The following is a 16,366-nucleotide window of genomic DNA, read 5'->3' as shown; positions in this document are numbered from 1 at the left end:
GTCCAAGAAGACCCGATGGTGATCCAAGACGGAACTATCAACAAGGTCAAGCTGGCAGCTTGGCACCTGCAATCCTTCCTTTGGTCTATTGACTGCTGCATCCATGAGCATTGATTGTGGAGGCAAGCAAGACAAAATTGTTGACGATTTCAACTTTCTTTCCATTATTTTGAAGTTTCCATCAAACCAGTGGTGAAGATTTTGGTATTCCTTACATTGAGTTGTAATTCATATTGAAGGCTGTGATGCTTGATCATCATCAGCATGTGCTTTAAATGCTCCTCATTTTCAGCAAGGAAAGTGGTGGTATTTACATATCACAGGTTGTGAATATGCCTTCTTTCAATCCTGATGCTGAACTCTTCTTCATATAAGCCAGTTTCTCTGATTATTTGCTCCCCATACAATTTGAATAACTATGGTGAGAGGATCCAGTGCTGCTTCCCACCTTTCCTGATTTTAAGGCATGCGGTCTTCCCTTGCTCCATTCATACAACTGCATCTGGAGCCATATACAAGTTCCACATAAGTACAATGAAATCTTATGGAATTCCCAATATTCTCAAAGTCATCCATAGTTTGTTATGATCCATACAGTTCAATGGCCTGGCACAGTCAATAAACACATGTCCATGAGACCTATATTAGCCCATATGTCTGCTGCCAATCTAGAAAGTCCTCTTCAGACTCACGAAATACATGCAATGATGACAAATGCAAGAAGATCACAGGCCAGTGGGTTGGAAGTCTTGTGGATCCTGTGGTTTTGTAAGTATCTCAGTGCTGGCAGGGGTCTTTACGTTGCTTCTCTGGCTCCAGAGGTCTGGTGGTAGCAGGGTAGGTCCACGTGGCTTCTCCTGCTTCCAAGGTGTAGCACCATGTGTTTTATCAGTAGAGTGTCTCTCAGAGAGTGAGCAGAGATGTCTCCCGCCTCCATGGAGGAAATCCTGGAATTCCAAAATTCTCCAAAGGCCATGCCCACACAGAGGCCTCACTGGCAATGACATGATAGACTAGACTCCACCACTTCACTCAGAATCCTCTCAAATTGACACCAGATTATGTAACTACCACACTCTCTTTAAATTTCATGGCATAGACATGTGTTTCCAAGGCTTCATCAGTTTATGGAAACATTTTTATTGGTATTCCATCAATTTCTAAAGCCTTGTTTTTGACTAATGCTTTCAGTGCAGCTTGAACCTTTTCCTTCAACACCATTGGTTCTTACTCATATGCTACCTCCTGAAATGGTGGTAAGTCACTTAGTCCTTTTTGGTACAGTGATTCTGTGTATTCTTTCCATTTGGAAGGATTAGAGAGATTGAAACACTACTTTCAGAAGTGGATAGGCCATATATTTCCAAAATTATTCGACCTACTGCCTCCTTTTCAGAAATAAAATTATTTGGTGCCCCCTGACAATGAAAGCCCATCATCCGGATAAAAGGTAGGCATCTGCTTTTTCAGCCCCAACTCTCTCCTATTGTTCCAGTTGGACTGCTTACTTTGGGAAACATCGGTGTAGATCTTCAGAAGTGTAGATGGAGAATACGTTGAGAAAGGATAGCTTCATTTTTATATTTTATTTAATAAGATTTCACTTATTTTATAGCAATATATTTAAATATACCATTCGATATCAAAGAAACATCAAGGGAAGAAAATAAAGTCACTTATGCTCCCTTTTCTCACTGATCTGCCTAAACTACACATCACACCTAGACCCTCATGCCCCCGCCTCTTCATGTTGGATGTTGTGTGTTTGTGTCTTTGTGTGTGTGTATACTGTCCCTGACACTACAGATATTGATTTTCACTGTTATTTGTATGCTTCTACAGAAGCTTACCAAAATTGTAGCTGAGCCTTTGTTTTGGCTACAAGTCCAATGAATCAGTTTGCTATCCTTGTTTCTTTAGGAGAGAAGAAAGGATAAAAATATTTTGAGAGAAAGGACCTTGTTTTGTGTGATTTTTCTTTTCCTTTCCATGACTTAATTTTTTTTAGCTTAATATGCACCATTTAAAAATTTTTTTACTGAGAACCAATGAGTAAGAATTTACCAAAATCTGCTTTTGAGAAATGGAACTTGTTTAACACACAGCTCAAAGCATAGGGGACCCTATACAAACTGAGTACCAAGAAGAGGCTATGGTCCAGTCCACATATTTATTATTTCATTTAATCATATTTTCACATCCTTCATACTAAGAAAGTTAACAATTCCTGGTTGAAATTTCCATAAAGCAGTGGTAGAATGTCAACACAGCTCAACTGAACTTGAACCAGGTAACTGATGCCCCCCAAGGGCAAACTGAAGAACTTTCAATTAAGTAGACATTATGTGAATTTGGAAGCTAAACAAATCAGTTGCTATTTCAACAAGTCCTCTCTGAGAGCACCAATCACCACATATGATAGTATCTTACACACACACACACACACACACACACACACACACACACACACCTGTCTAGATTTATTAGCTCAGAATTGATTGTTCCAAACACAACATTAAGGCTAGATCTTGAGATTCCATGAAATAGCATCGGATGACTGACACAGTATGCTTTGGGATAGAGGTATTCTTTATAAAATTACTCTAAGGAAACTAAAATTGCAACAGTAGGTACTTACAATTATTTATTAGATTTTAACAATCTTCTTGCCATATTTTGCATACTCATCTTATACTATATAATAAAAGGACAGACCTTGACCATAAAATATTTCCTTCAGCGTATGCAAAATCCCCCCAGCAAACATTCTAATATGACCTATTTAGAGCTATCCTTTGTTCCTCCTCCACCATCCTTAGATGAATAGTCACGGTCTTGTTAATATTTGTATATAATCTCTACATAAATACGACCTGGAACAGTGTTTTCTTTTCTCTTTCCACTGACTATCATCACTACCCCAGTTCTCTCTTCAGTGAGAAATATGGAGAAGATACAGCATGCATGCGATAAATCAGGATGGGTAGAAAAAATGAACTTAGAAACTCAAGTTGTTACCATTGTTGCGGTCAAGTTGATTCCAACTTATAGTGACCCTATATGACAGTATAGAACTACCCTGTAGGGTTTTCTCCACTGTGATTTTTACATGAATAAATTACCAGGCCTTTCTATGATGAAGGGTTTGCCTCCCACACCTTACTGTTATCAGCTGAATGCTTAAACATTGCACCACTGTCTTCTTGGAGATCTTATTAACATATTTTGATACATCTACTTTATGAGACTCAAAATGAGCACCTTTTGCTATTATTTAGTACGCAGTCTGCTTTGTCAAAAATAAAGCGTAGTGCTCCCTTTTGTCTATGAATCATCTGGCAGGGATAATCTGGGCTCACCCACACTTGGATCCCCAAGGCAGTTCCCAAACCAAACTCACTGCCCTTGAGTCCATCTGACTCACAGGGACAGTTTAGGACAGGTTAGAATTGCCCCGTTAGCTTCTGAAACAGCATCTCTTTAGATGAATAGAAAGCCTGTCTTCCTCCCTCTGAGCTGCTGGTGGTTTTGAACTGCTGACCTTGATGTTAGCTTGCATTTAGGAGCTGAACTCATAGCTACTACACCACCAAAGCTCCCTTACAAGGCAGTTAGGAGGGATAATTAGTAAAGCAATGAATCTTGGTTTCAACAATTACAAAATAGTGACTATATAACTCTGCTTCTGAGCTTAATATTTTCAAAGATGCAATAATATCAAGAATATAATTCATTGCAGGTTCATAGCCATCAACTGCTCTGAGGTCCTCCAGAGCCTGTCTGCCCTTTATAGATTTACATCCTTGGAAAATTCTCTATTAGGCCACTATAAGTTGAAATGTATGGCAATGGGTTGTATTTAATTTTTAAAAAAATATATGTAGAGGCAAAAGATCTCTGTTGGGACAGTCGTTAAAGCATTGAGCTGCTAACCAATCCCACCAGCTCTTCTGAGACAGTGGGAGAAAGATGTCACAGTTGGCCTCCTGTGAGGGTTTACAATCTGGGAAGCTCTATGGGAGCATTTCCAGACTTTCCTTTCAGAGTCATTATAAGTTTGAATCGACTGGATGGCAGTGAGTTGGGTGTGGTTTTTATGTCTAGACATGTGTCAAATAATCACAGACATATAACTAGCAAACTCTAGGGGAGTTTAAGAAATTGAGTAGCTCAATTTTCAGAGAGACGGAGTAACAGAACCAGTTTAGAACTCAGACATCTCAAGTTCTACTCAGTGCCTTTCCATTTCAAAAATCATGTTCCCAGTAGACTGGGACTGAAACAAGCTAAGCTCTATCAAGCGACCGTCCTTTAAAAAATGTTCACTCTCAAAGTGAAACAGCAAGGGAATGTTATTGTAACAAGTTGAGGTGGACTCGCTGTTAAGAATTAATAAGCTGAGATATCATTCTCCCGAAATTTCTGCCTTCTACTTTGGTAAATGAAAAGCAATAAATATAACAAAGATTATTTTTATAGGTCTAAAAGTCTAAAGATAGAGCGTAGTTTCACATCTGAATCATCTCAAAGGGTTTTTATAATGAAGGAGTTAAAATGCTTGAATTTCAGTTTTATTAAACGACATCAGCAATTATAAGACCTAAGTTGAGAACAACTAGTTCTTATGATGTGGCCCTGCTCAAGACTTGCCCTGATGAAGTTATCACTAAAGATAAGGGTGCTGTACCAAGTGTGATGAAGAAATTAGATGGTGCCTGGCTATCAGAAAGTATAGCATCTGGGGGCTTTAAGGCATGTCTTTAAACAAGCACCCACCTAAATGAGGTGTCAGCTAAGTCCACAGGAAGAAGCATTCCAGCCTGTGCTATACAAGGGTTTTAAATAATACAATTTAAGATCAGAGGAGGGATTGTATTAGAGCTTAAATTCTGAGCACCTGGTTCGCAGAAGGCAAATCCTATGAAAGCCCAGAATCCATTTTTAGAATCCCCACATGGATTAAGCCTCCATTGAACTCCCTTAGACTATTCCCTCACTAGGGATGTGAATAGTCTTGCCCTCAGACAGAGTATTTTAGAAAATGTTTTACTACAGATATAATCAGGTTAAAATTTAACATATTATCATTTGTTGTCCCTTTTGACCAATTTCTAATTTGTTCTAGTTTCTATTATCTTCTGCTTCCTTTTGGAATGAGGTTTTTACATGTTTTATTTTGTAAAATGATTTTTGGGTATGATTTTCTTTATATGAAATTCAGTATGGAGATAGTTAACTAGAATTCATTAGGGTATGGCAGAAGAGGTTGATGTGAATTAATAATAATGGGTAGAAGAATGAGAAAAATGTTCTAAAATTGATTGTGGAGATGATTGCACAACTCTTTTAAATTATATTTAAACCAATGGATGGCATGGTACATGAATCATATGCTAATAAAACTGATTAAAAAGAAGTAGTTTAATGTATAAAGAAAAGAGTTCAGAAGTCTTAGAGGGGATTGACTAGGGCAGAGTGTAAGAAAATGACTTGGTGGAGTACAAGGCACGCCACGTTGTCTTGAAGAGGTAATAATAATAAGTGAGGACATGGAAGTGGAGTGGCAACCTAGTTTCACCGTGGAAGGAAGAATGTGGAAATCTGCAACTTGGTGATAGGGGAAAAGCTGTAGAATGAATGATAAGATAATAGGAAGAAAAAGGAGGAATGTCTTGTTGAGGCACAATAGAATTGTCAAAAATTTCCTGATAGTGGGAAGTCCTTTATACATTCACTGCCTGCATGTGACCCCAGCGAAAGACCTCCAAGTGAGAAAGCATTCTGCCCAGGCTGAAGTTGGGAAATCAGCCTCAGATTTAGTAATACGTCCACCTTTTGGGACATTCACTTTGGATATTTGTGTTTGATTTTTGGTCTGTCCTAAAATTATAGTTCAGAAACTACATGTCTATGAATGGATTCATGAGAAGAGTTGTTCTGAACTATGTTTGAAAGTTAATTCTTCCCGAGGGTACAACATCATTAATTGGCCTGCTTAACTATGGATTCTCTTGACCCAATCAATATGGCCCTTCTGCTCCTAACTCTATATGTAATGCGTTACAATTCTGGACTGTATGCCTGTGATTATAATCCCATATTTGGAAGGCATTCTCTATGATACTATTGGATAGGATTAGGGTGGGCTTAAGAATTGATGGCATAATGCATTACACATTGGGTTACTAACCACAAGGACAGCAGTTTGAAACCACCAGCCTCTGAAGGGAGAAAGATGATACTTTCTACTCCTGTAAAGAAACCCTCGGAGGGAGTTCTACCCTGTTTTATAGGGTAGCTATGAGTGGGAATGGGCTCAATAACAGTGAGCTGTTTTTGTTTGTTTTTCAGTAGAGGGTATGGACCCTGTAGAACCCATTGTTTCCTTGGGGGAATTTTAGACTCTGCTAGAGGGTCTGATTTAAGACACCATCCTTTGTTTCCCACAATAGATTATTTGACTACAGTGCGACAATATTCATTGTTTTTCTTGGGGTGTGGTAGCTAAAAGGCAAACCACACCTCCATAAAAGCCATTCCTTGCTGTGTAAGAGTCATCTGGGACACAGAGCTATAGGAGGACCATTGGAAGAACACATCCAAGATCGCTCCCTTAAGTGGTGGTGGAGATCAGGTGCACCAGAGAATAGGGCACGGAGACTCAGAGGAGCCGCACCAAATTATGGAGTACCTTCTCCTCGTCTAGATGAAGTCTATGGGACTGTGAGACAGCGTGACAGACTGGCTGGCTTCCTGGCCCACAGAGGCAAAAGCCAAAGGACCATGTGGTTGAGACACTGAGGACCAAAGAGAGACCTGGCTACTGTCTGAAGAGACTAATGATTTGCATTTTACTGTTTACCGATCCTGACTTGTGGTAACCTATTAATTTCCCTAATTTCTGTGTTGTTCTTGTTGTTTGGTGCCTTCAAGTTACTTTCAACGCAGAGTGATCCTATGTACAACCGAATGAAACACTGCCCAGTGCCATCCTCACAACTGTCATTATGTTTAAGCCCATTGATGGAGCCACTGTGTCAATCCATCTTGTTGAAGGACTTCCCTAATAGAAATCCCCTTATTCTGGAGTATTCTGTGATTTCTGGGTGGCCACTACAATGAATTATTGAACCCAACATAGTTGTAGAGTGTCATGGGATGAACAGTTGATGTCAGAATAGGTAACGAATGGTGTGTCCCGGCATGCCTGACCCCTGCCTTGTGGCAATATGGAAGACCGAGGAGGTTGGATCCAACCCTCATGCAATTCATAGCAGCTATTTCTGGCAGGTTTCTTTAGGATGGGAAACAATCCTGTTGATCATACAATTTTCTGGGTTTTGGCTTAGTGATCTCAATGGGGCAAATGCCAGGCCATGCTAGGAGCTCCAGATGACTCAAACATGCACAGCACAGCTTTACCCGTGGACACCGGTGCTTAGCTAGGGTGCGGCTGAGCACAGGCAGGGGGCATGCTCAAAGTACCTCTTCACTTCAAACCTACTGGGGCAATGTTTCATAATGATCCCACACACCTAAACTTGTATACACAGAGCAGTCTACACACACAGCCCCACTGTCTGCTGGCCAGCTTATTTATTTTCCATACCTCTAGGCAAAATCCACGAATTAGCAGCCCTGTAAGCCTCCCAGGACCTGCTTCTCCAGAGCTTACGAAGAAAAAGAGAAACATGAACTTGCTAACCAGGAAACCAGCGTTTCAGCCCACTTGAGCAGGCGAGCCATCTGCACTAATGACTTTCACCTCCCCTCCCGCTGGCTGGCTGGAGGGGCGGGGAACGGGCAGTAAGGAGGAGGACCGAAGAGGGGGCCTGCTTGAATGAGACAATGTAACAATTGATGCATGGCCTCGCCTGGCTCCCACTCCTCAGCGTTCCTATAGGCAGGGTCCCAGTGACTCCCCCCTGCTCATTGCTCCATTCTCTTGTCCATTATGTGCGGTCTCTCCGCCTCCAACCCCCCCCCGCCCCATTTTCTTTTTCCCCTCTCCTTCCCCCCTTCTTTTCCCCCTTTCTCCACCTCCGTGTCATTTCCTCCTTGCGCTCTCCAGCCCCGAGAGTAGGCGGAACAGGGCGGTGCAGTGTGGCGACGAGCTGGAGGGCGATGGTGGTGGAGTTGCTCCGGGTGGAGGCAATTTAGCCCCTGCGGGGAAAAAACCCTGTGGCGCCGCCGGGGCTGAGCCAAGGATGGAGAACCGGCTTGGGTCCTTCCAGTACGTCCCAGTGCAGCTGCAAGGGGGGGCCCCTTGGGGCTTCACGCTCAAGGGGGGTCTGGAACACTGTGAGCCTCTCACGGTGTCTAAGGTAAGAGCTGGCGGTTCTGTTCTGGAGGAGCCCAACTTTGAATGGGCGCGCAGGCGCGCGGGCTGCCACCGAATGGGCCCGCAAAAAACAATTTTGAAACTTGGCTCGGGCTGGGGTTGGGGTGGGAGGGCGGTGTGAAGACCCCCTAGAGGGGCGAGAGCTACACCGCCTTGTCTTGCCAGCCGCCCAGTCAATAAGGCGGTGTGTGTGTGCGTGTGTGTATGAAACTTAAGGGGACGAGAGCATGGCTGGCTCTAGACTAGAGCCCTGCTTGCAGACACACTCTAGAAGGCTCCCCCTTCCCCCTGCCGGGGAGGCTGCTCTCCTCATTTTTGGACTGGACGAAGAAGCGGCAGCGGCGGCTGTGAAAAGTTCCTCCTTGCTGCCCGCCCCCCTCCCAGTAAAGGCAATAAGGCCTACAGGCCCTTTCTCCTGGGCAGGTTGAAAGATGAGGCAGTGGTGCCTTTTGTCAGTCTCCCTTCCTATGACCAGAGGCATGCACATCCATTCAGCGCATGGGTGTTACTGTCCATTCAGCTCATGGGTGTTCCTGCCCATTCAGCTCAGGGGGTGTTTCTCTGGCCAGTTCAGCTTGGCGTTTTCCTCTCGTTGGAGTCCCGCCTCTGCTGCAAGCATTTCCTTCACTTTAAGAAGTGTGGAGCAAACTTATGCGCCATGGCGCTCAGCTGTCCTGGAGGCCTTCACGGCCTAGGCTGGTTTGTATTAGGAGCCTATGACCTACCGGAAGCCAAGTTGCAACAGCAGACAAGGGAGAAAGCTCTCCCCAAAGTTCAGGAACCCCACAAATTAACCACCTAGCTAGAGATGATGATGGCAGTAGTAGGCGGCACCCGGGCTGTTACTGGGAAGAGCCTTGTGGGACAACTCGCCCTGAGACACCAGATTGCTAAGGGAACAAATTTCATGAATTTTATTCCCTTTCTTTAAAAAAATTGCCATTTAATGTTCAAATCCGAAAAGATCTCCCTCCTCCAATCCACTCAAGTTCAAGTTATAGTTGTGGGTTCGGGCTGGAGATACGGGAGATGTGACTTTTCAGCAGGAATAAATGTCACCTTTTTGTTTTGATTAACTTTGGTCAGCTCTCAGCCTCCCCACACCTACAGTAAATGATGCTGCTTTTGCTTGCTTTGCATTGGGGCTGCTGCTAAACTTGTTGGGATCTTCAGGCCCCGGGCCCACACACTCAACAACTCTAGGTTGCCAATCGGTTTGAGGTACTCTAGGGCAACCTTTGATTAGCTAGCATGAGGAACCTTCTATCTTTAACCTTCCTAAAACACCAATAAAAACCTAGATCCCTATCCAGCAACCCCTTCTCCCATACATGTCATGAATTTCTAATGAGTATGAGATGTTTTTGGCAACTGCCATGCCCCCTCTTAAGGTACTCTATCTCTAGTGTTCTCCACTTGGAATATTTTAGGGCTTAGTAAGTTTTCTTTCTTTTTTAAGTACCCTTAAACACTTTGGGGAAGGAATCTAGGCTTTTAGGAATTTATTTTAATCTCTTTCCCCACCAATATCACGATAGAATATGCCTCCTGTCTGGCAGTTCCTCACTTTCTTTTCTTCTTCATACCATTCATAGAATTTCCACAGTTGGCCTAGACAGCCTGTCTTGAAAGATCTTTTTTTTTTAACCTCTGCCTCAGGTTGACTCATCCTGCGAGGTCTCCAGACAGTGTTTGCTCTTGTGGTCCCAGATTATTTTGTGAGCCAGGGCAAATATGACAAGGGGTGTTACTATGTATGGGGCAGCTAGCAATTTGTGGTCTGTCTGGGGGATTATTTGAGGGTAGATGAGGATATTACTTGGCCAAACTGTTGAGGAAGTGTTGAGAGGCAGGGTGCTTTATAAATGATTCCCTTTCTACAGAATGTACAAGTTGACCCCTTTTATAAGAAGATTCATTTGGATATGTAGTGAATAAAATCACATCTACATCCCTCCCAAATAGCCTGACACATTGAGTAAAAGCCAGACACATAAGCTGGTTAGCCCCAACATTACATAGAGGGGACATAGTGTTTTTATTTTTAAGTGCAATGGTTGCCTGAATTTTTTGCCTCTGCCCAAACACTCTGATGTATTTCATTAATTCCTTTTTCTTTTTGGACCTTGTTTTTTTAAGCTTTGGAACAATTAAATTTTCTTCTTAAAAATACCGTTCTGAAAATAGAGGAAAGAACCAGGAGGCAAAGGACATTTATAGAGGTCTAAATACAGGCATGTATATAAGTAAATATATATATATGTAAGTATATATATACACACATATATATATAACAATAGGGGAATAGAACTATGTACTCATATCTATATGTTAAGAATTAAGGTTGTAGATGGACCTTGGGCCTCAACACAAGAATACTTAGTTCTAACAATTCGACATTCTGTGATGCTCACCTTCATGACACAATCACTGAAGACAAAATGGGTGCATAAGCAAATGTTGGGAAGAAAGCTGATGGTGCCCGGCTATCAAAAGATATAGCATCGGGGGTCTTAAAGGCTTGAAGATAAACAAGTGGCCATCTAGCTGAGAGGCAACAAAGCCCACATGGAAGAAGCACACCAGCCTGTGTGATCATGAAGTATTGATGGGATCAGGTATCAGGCATCTAAGACCCAGAACAAAATCATACACAATGTGAATGGGGAGGGGGGGCATGGAGTGGAGACCCAATGCCCATCTGTTGACAATGGGACATCCCCTTACAGAGGGGTCACAGGGAAGAGATGAGCCAGTCAGGGTGCAATATAGCACCAATAAATACACAACTTTCCTCTAGTTTTTTTCGTGTTTCCTTCCCCCCACTATCATGACCTCAATTCTACCTTACAAATCAGATTAGACCAGAATATGCACACTGCTACAGCTAAGAGCTGGAAACACAGGGAATCCAGGGTAGATAAACTCCTCAGGGCCAACAATGAGAGTAGAGATACCAGGAGGATAAGGGAAGGGTAGGGGGAGAAAGGGGGAATCGATCACAAGGATGAACGAGGGGGACAGACAATGGAAAGCTGGGTAAGGGGCAAAAGAGGACAATGTAAGATATGACAATAATAATCTATAACTTATCAAGGGCTCATGAGGGAGTATGGGGGAAAAGGGGGAAGTAATGGGGAGCTGATATCAGGGGCTCAAATGGGAAGAGAATTCTTTGAAAATGATGATGGCAGCATATGGGCAAATGTGCTTGATACACTGGATGAATGTATGAATTGTGATAAAAGATGTAAGAGCCCACAGTAGTATTTTTTAAATACCACCCTTCTCTATGTGCACATGTTGACAGAGATGCTGTGGTGGGTAGTAAAAAGTGATTAGGACTTGCAGATACGGAACTTGAATTCCACTCCTTGCTCTGTTTAGGGATCCTGGTCTATCATTTGCCCTCTCTGGGACTAGATGTCCCCTTTAAAATGAGATGCATCTGGGTGGTCTTTAAAAAAATCATTTTATTGGGGACTCATACAACTCTTATCACAATCCATCCATCCATCCATCGTGTCAAGCACATTTGTATATTCGTTGCCCTCATCATTCTCAAAACATTTGCTCTCTACTTAAGCCTTTGGTATCAGCTCCTCAATTTTCCCCTCCTTCCCTGCTTCCCCCTCCCTCAGGAACCCTTGATAATTTATAAATTATTATTTTGTCATGTCTTACACTGTCTGATGTCTCCCTCCGTTCACCCACTTTTCTGTTGTCCGTCCCCCAGGGAGGAGGTTATATATAGATCCTTATACTCAGTTCCCCCTTTTTACCCCACCTTCCCTCCACCCTTTGGTATCACCACTCTCACCACTGGTCCTGAAGGGAGCATCTGTCCTAGATTCCCTGTGTTTCCAGCTCTTATTAGTACCAGTGTACATCCTCTGGTGTAGCCAGATTTGTAAGATAGAATTGGGATCATGATGGTGGGGGCCGTGGGGAGGAAGCATTTAAGAATTAGAGGAAAGTTCGATGTTTCATTGTTGCTACACTGCACCCTTATGGGCTCATCTCCTCCCCGAGACCCTTCTGTAAGGGGATGTCCCATTACCTACAGATGGGCTTTGGGTCCCTAATCTGCACACCCCCTCCTTCTCAATTATATGACGTTTTTGTTCTTTGATGCCTGATATCTGATCCCTTCGACACCTCGTGGTCATACAGGCTGATGTGCTTCTTCCATGTGGGATTTGTTGCTTCTCAGCTAGATGGCCGCTTGTTTACCTTCAAGCCTTTAAGACCTCAGATGCTATATCTTTTGATAGCCAGGCACCATCACCTTTCTTCACCACATTTGCTTATCCACACATTTGTCTTCAGTGATTGTGTTGGGAAGGTGTGCATCATGGAATTCCAATTTAATAGAACAAAATGTTCTTGCATTTAGGAAGTACTTGAGTAGAGGCCCAATGTCCATCTGCTGCCTTAATACTAAACCTGTAAATATATGCCCATAGATCTATTTTCCCATCATCCTATATAAATATATTCACATATTTACATACCTGTATTTAGACCTCTATGAATGTCCTTTGCTTCCTAGTTCTTTCCTCTATTTCCTTTTACTTTCCTCTTGTCCTACTATCATGTTCAGCCTTCATTTGGGGTTCAGTAATTTCTCTTGGTTACATTGCCCTTGATCAATCCCTACCAGGCCTCTTTAAGTGAGATTATGGTCACGTAAAAGGAACCCTAGTGGCTCTGTGGGCTAGGCATTGCACTGCTAACTATAAGATTGGTAGTTCAAACTTACCAGCCATTCCATTAGAGAATGATAAGATGATCTGCTTCTGTAAAGAGTTACAGTCTTGGAAACTTGGAATCAACTTAGTAGTATTGTTTTTTGTTTTATGAAAATCTAGTAGCCAAACCACTTTGCTAGCTCTGGCCCTGTTCTTCTCAAAGGGGTTGTTGACTGAGGATAATGTCGTGTTCTTTCATTTACATAGTACTGTTGTTTATTCACTGTATTCCCACATTGCATATCTCATTAGCCTCTTATAGCCATATGTGAGGCACTCAGAGAAGGCTGGAGGAAAACTGATGTTATGATATATTCAGTCGTTTTCTAAGACTATCATTCTGTGGATCAGTGGTAGAGTCGAATCTCTGGCATTTGGTAGGACTAAGGAGTTTGTGGGTTCTTCTGGTGGTGCCACCGTTTCTGAAGGGACATGAGACAAACATTTGCAGCTGTGTATCTATCCAGTCCTAGAAGTCTCCCATCCCAATGACCCACTCCCTGCGAGTTTCTGGTTCCATAATAGTTGATGACTGGGTTGTAGGTACTCTAATGGCCTCTGGGCTCATAGAGTAAAAGAAGACTAGTTTGATGAGTCCAAATTACTTGTGACTTTCTTAAGTCAGGCAGAGAGAGAGGTGAGGTACAATTACCATAGGGGGAAAATGTTGGCGATCCTCCACTGGTGTTATGGAAAGAAATGGAGACAATTTGTGCCTGGGATAATGTGGTATATATGCTTGGATATACCTTTTTTAATAGATGAAGACATTTGAGGAATGGGAGAATCTGAGATAAAGCAGGTATCGAGAACAGAAGAATAGGATATAAAGATCTAGTTCATATGTGAAAAGGGAGAACCTTTGGCCAGGAAAATAACCAGGTTAATGAAACCATCAATTCTCTGGATATGGAAAATTCAGCTTCCCAACTTGCTAGTCTCGTGACAAAGAAAGATGACTAGTTTAAAATAAAAACTATCGATTATCCCAGGTATTAAAGGATGGTTTCTGTTTTGTCCTATGAATTGTGGTGTTCTTAGTGAGGTCATGAGAGCTAGTAACAAAAATATGACCCACGAGAGGGCTGGCCCTTTGACCTTAGTGATCTTAGTTCCTTGGGCTACAGTTTTATGCTTCTCATTGACCCCAGAAGCATGCCAGCATGAAATGGGAAGTTTTCCCTAGCCACCTTGTACTTTCTGCCACCTAGGCATCTACCTTTGCAATATAAATAATCATCCACGAAGTTGGTTCCCAGCTTTGGAGAGGATGCTCTTTGCAGATGGGTGACTTTTCCCAGGGTCTGGCACCAATGAATTTACATCAATTAGTTGGTTACTCCTATAAGGTTGTGCATGTGTGTGTGTGTGTGTGTGTGTGTGTGTGTGTAAGAAAGAGAGAGGAAGGAAAGAATGAGTGGAAAAGAGTAATGTACCTAAAAGAGAAGCTGAGCTGGCATGTAAGATAACTACACTTCTTTTGAGTTATTGCCACTTCGCTTGAGATTGACTGAGGATAAAGAAAAGAAAGGATAACCAGTTTGGGGATGTGGAAAGAGGAGGAGGAAACCTCAAAGGAGGGCAGAAGAGGGTAGAAGATGGTCTCAGCTTTTTTATGCACTCTTTTATTGGCCTATTTTTGGTGGTTGTTTACGTCTGGCACACTGAGGAAAATAGGGGATAGTTCCCCTGGATAGTACCTAGAAGGTTTCCCTACCCAGGGGTTCCTTGGAAGAAAAACCTGGCTCTCTCCTTCCAAAAGTCACAGATCTGCAGATCCTATAGAGCAGCTGTACTCTGAATACATGAGGACACCATGAGTTGGAATTTGTGTTAGTCTGGGCTGACTAGAGAAATAAATTCATAGACAATCACATGTGTATGGGGAACAGCTTTATATAAAGCACTATTATATATTAAGAAAACATCCCAGCCCAGTCCAGTTCAAGTCCATAAGTATGATATTAGCCCATATGTCTGATACCAGTCTATAAATTCCTCTTCAGACTCACGCAAAACATGTAATGACACGGAGTGCAGGAAGATCACAGGCCAGTGCGTGACAATCTTGTTGATCCAGTGGTGGTGGAAGCTTCTCAGCACTGGCATGGGTCTCCAGAAGACTCCTCCAGCTCCAGGGCTCTGGCTCCATCAGTATACTTCCATAGCTTCAGTCAGCAGGAAGACAAAGCAGAGAGTGTGTGTGTCCCACCTCCATGGAGGAAGACATGAGTTCTCAGAATCCTTTGGAGAAGGCTATGCCCACATAGAGGCCTCATTGGCTATGACCTGATTGACAGGCTAGACTCCACCCCTCCACTCTTAATAGTTTCAAGTTGACACCAGATTACGTAACTACCACAGAATTGTATCTACAAAAACCAACAACTACCGTAGAACAAAGTAGGGTTGAAAGTGGGCAGCCTAGAAGAGAAAGAAGCATTACCCCTTTTACTTAATGATCCTACACTGTGTTGCTATTTCATCTTGCCCTCTCTATACCCACATTGCTATTTTTAAAATGGTGGTAAGTATACCAGTTGGTGTTGTGTGCCATTGAGTTGGTTCCAACACAGAGAGACACTGTAGGACAGAGTAGAATTTTCCCATAGGGTTTTCTAGGCTGTAAAGTGTATGATAGGAGATTGCTCAGCCTTTTCCCCCCCATGTGAAGCATGTTTCAACCCACTACCTTTTGGTTAGTAGCTAAATGCTTAACTATTGTACCACTAGGACTCTTAGGTGTTCCTCTTCTGCCTCTTTTGATCACAGATGATATGAAAAGGAATTGGGTAAGCTCTAATATTGTAGGTTGCCCTTAGCTTAAGAAAATGGTGTTACTACGTTTACCGTGACAGTAGCTACTCTAATTTTTTAGCCCCTCTTTCAATACGACTCTGACCTTAATTTTAGATGAAGCAGAAAGGAACAGTTTAGATAACAAGATGGGTGAATAAAGTCCAGTTGAGCCTGGACTGTATATTTGTCCCATTTGTCTTCAGTTTTGAGTTCTTCGGTCCACACTTGCACACTCACTTACTGCCATCGTACTGATGCTGACTCATAATGACTCTATGGGACAGGATAGAACTGCCCCTATGCATGGGTTTCTGAGACTGTAACTCTTTACAGGAGTAGAAAGCCCCCTCTTTCTCCTGCAGAGAAGCTGGTGGCTTTGAACTATTGATCTTGCAGATTGTGGCCCAACACATAACCATTATGCCACCAGGACTCCTCTTGGGTCCACAGGTAGTGTTATATTATAAATGACAAA

General features: G+C 42.6%; 1 protein-coding gene across 2 annotated transcripts in view; it reads left to right on the top strand.

Annotated features, from left to right (window-relative positions):
* The first annotated feature begins 8,059 nt into the window (after window positions 1-8,059).
* SHROOM4 (shroom family member 4) overlaps window positions 8,060-16,366 on the top strand; it is a 344,627-nt gene continuing 336,320 nt past the window's right edge. For both annotated transcript variants that reach the window (XM_075538769.1, XM_075538768.1), the window contains exon 1: window positions 8,060-8,324. In XM_075538769.1, coding sequence (XP_075394884.1) covers window positions 8,208-8,324 — 117 coding nt within the window. In that variant the 5' untranslated portion in view covers window positions 8,060-8,207. The remainder of the gene's footprint in view (window positions 8,325-16,366) is intronic.

The sequence above is a fragment of the Tenrec ecaudatus genome, chromosome X (genome assembly GCF_050624435.1).
Source record: "Tenrec ecaudatus isolate mTenEca1 chromosome X, mTenEca1.hap1, whole genome shotgun sequence".
Taxonomy (NCBI): Eukaryota; Metazoa; Chordata; class Mammalia; order Afrosoricida; family Tenrecidae; genus Tenrec; species Tenrec ecaudatus.
The sequence above is the reverse complement of the archived record's forward strand: the minus strand, read 5'-3'. Positions and strand labels throughout refer to the sequence as shown.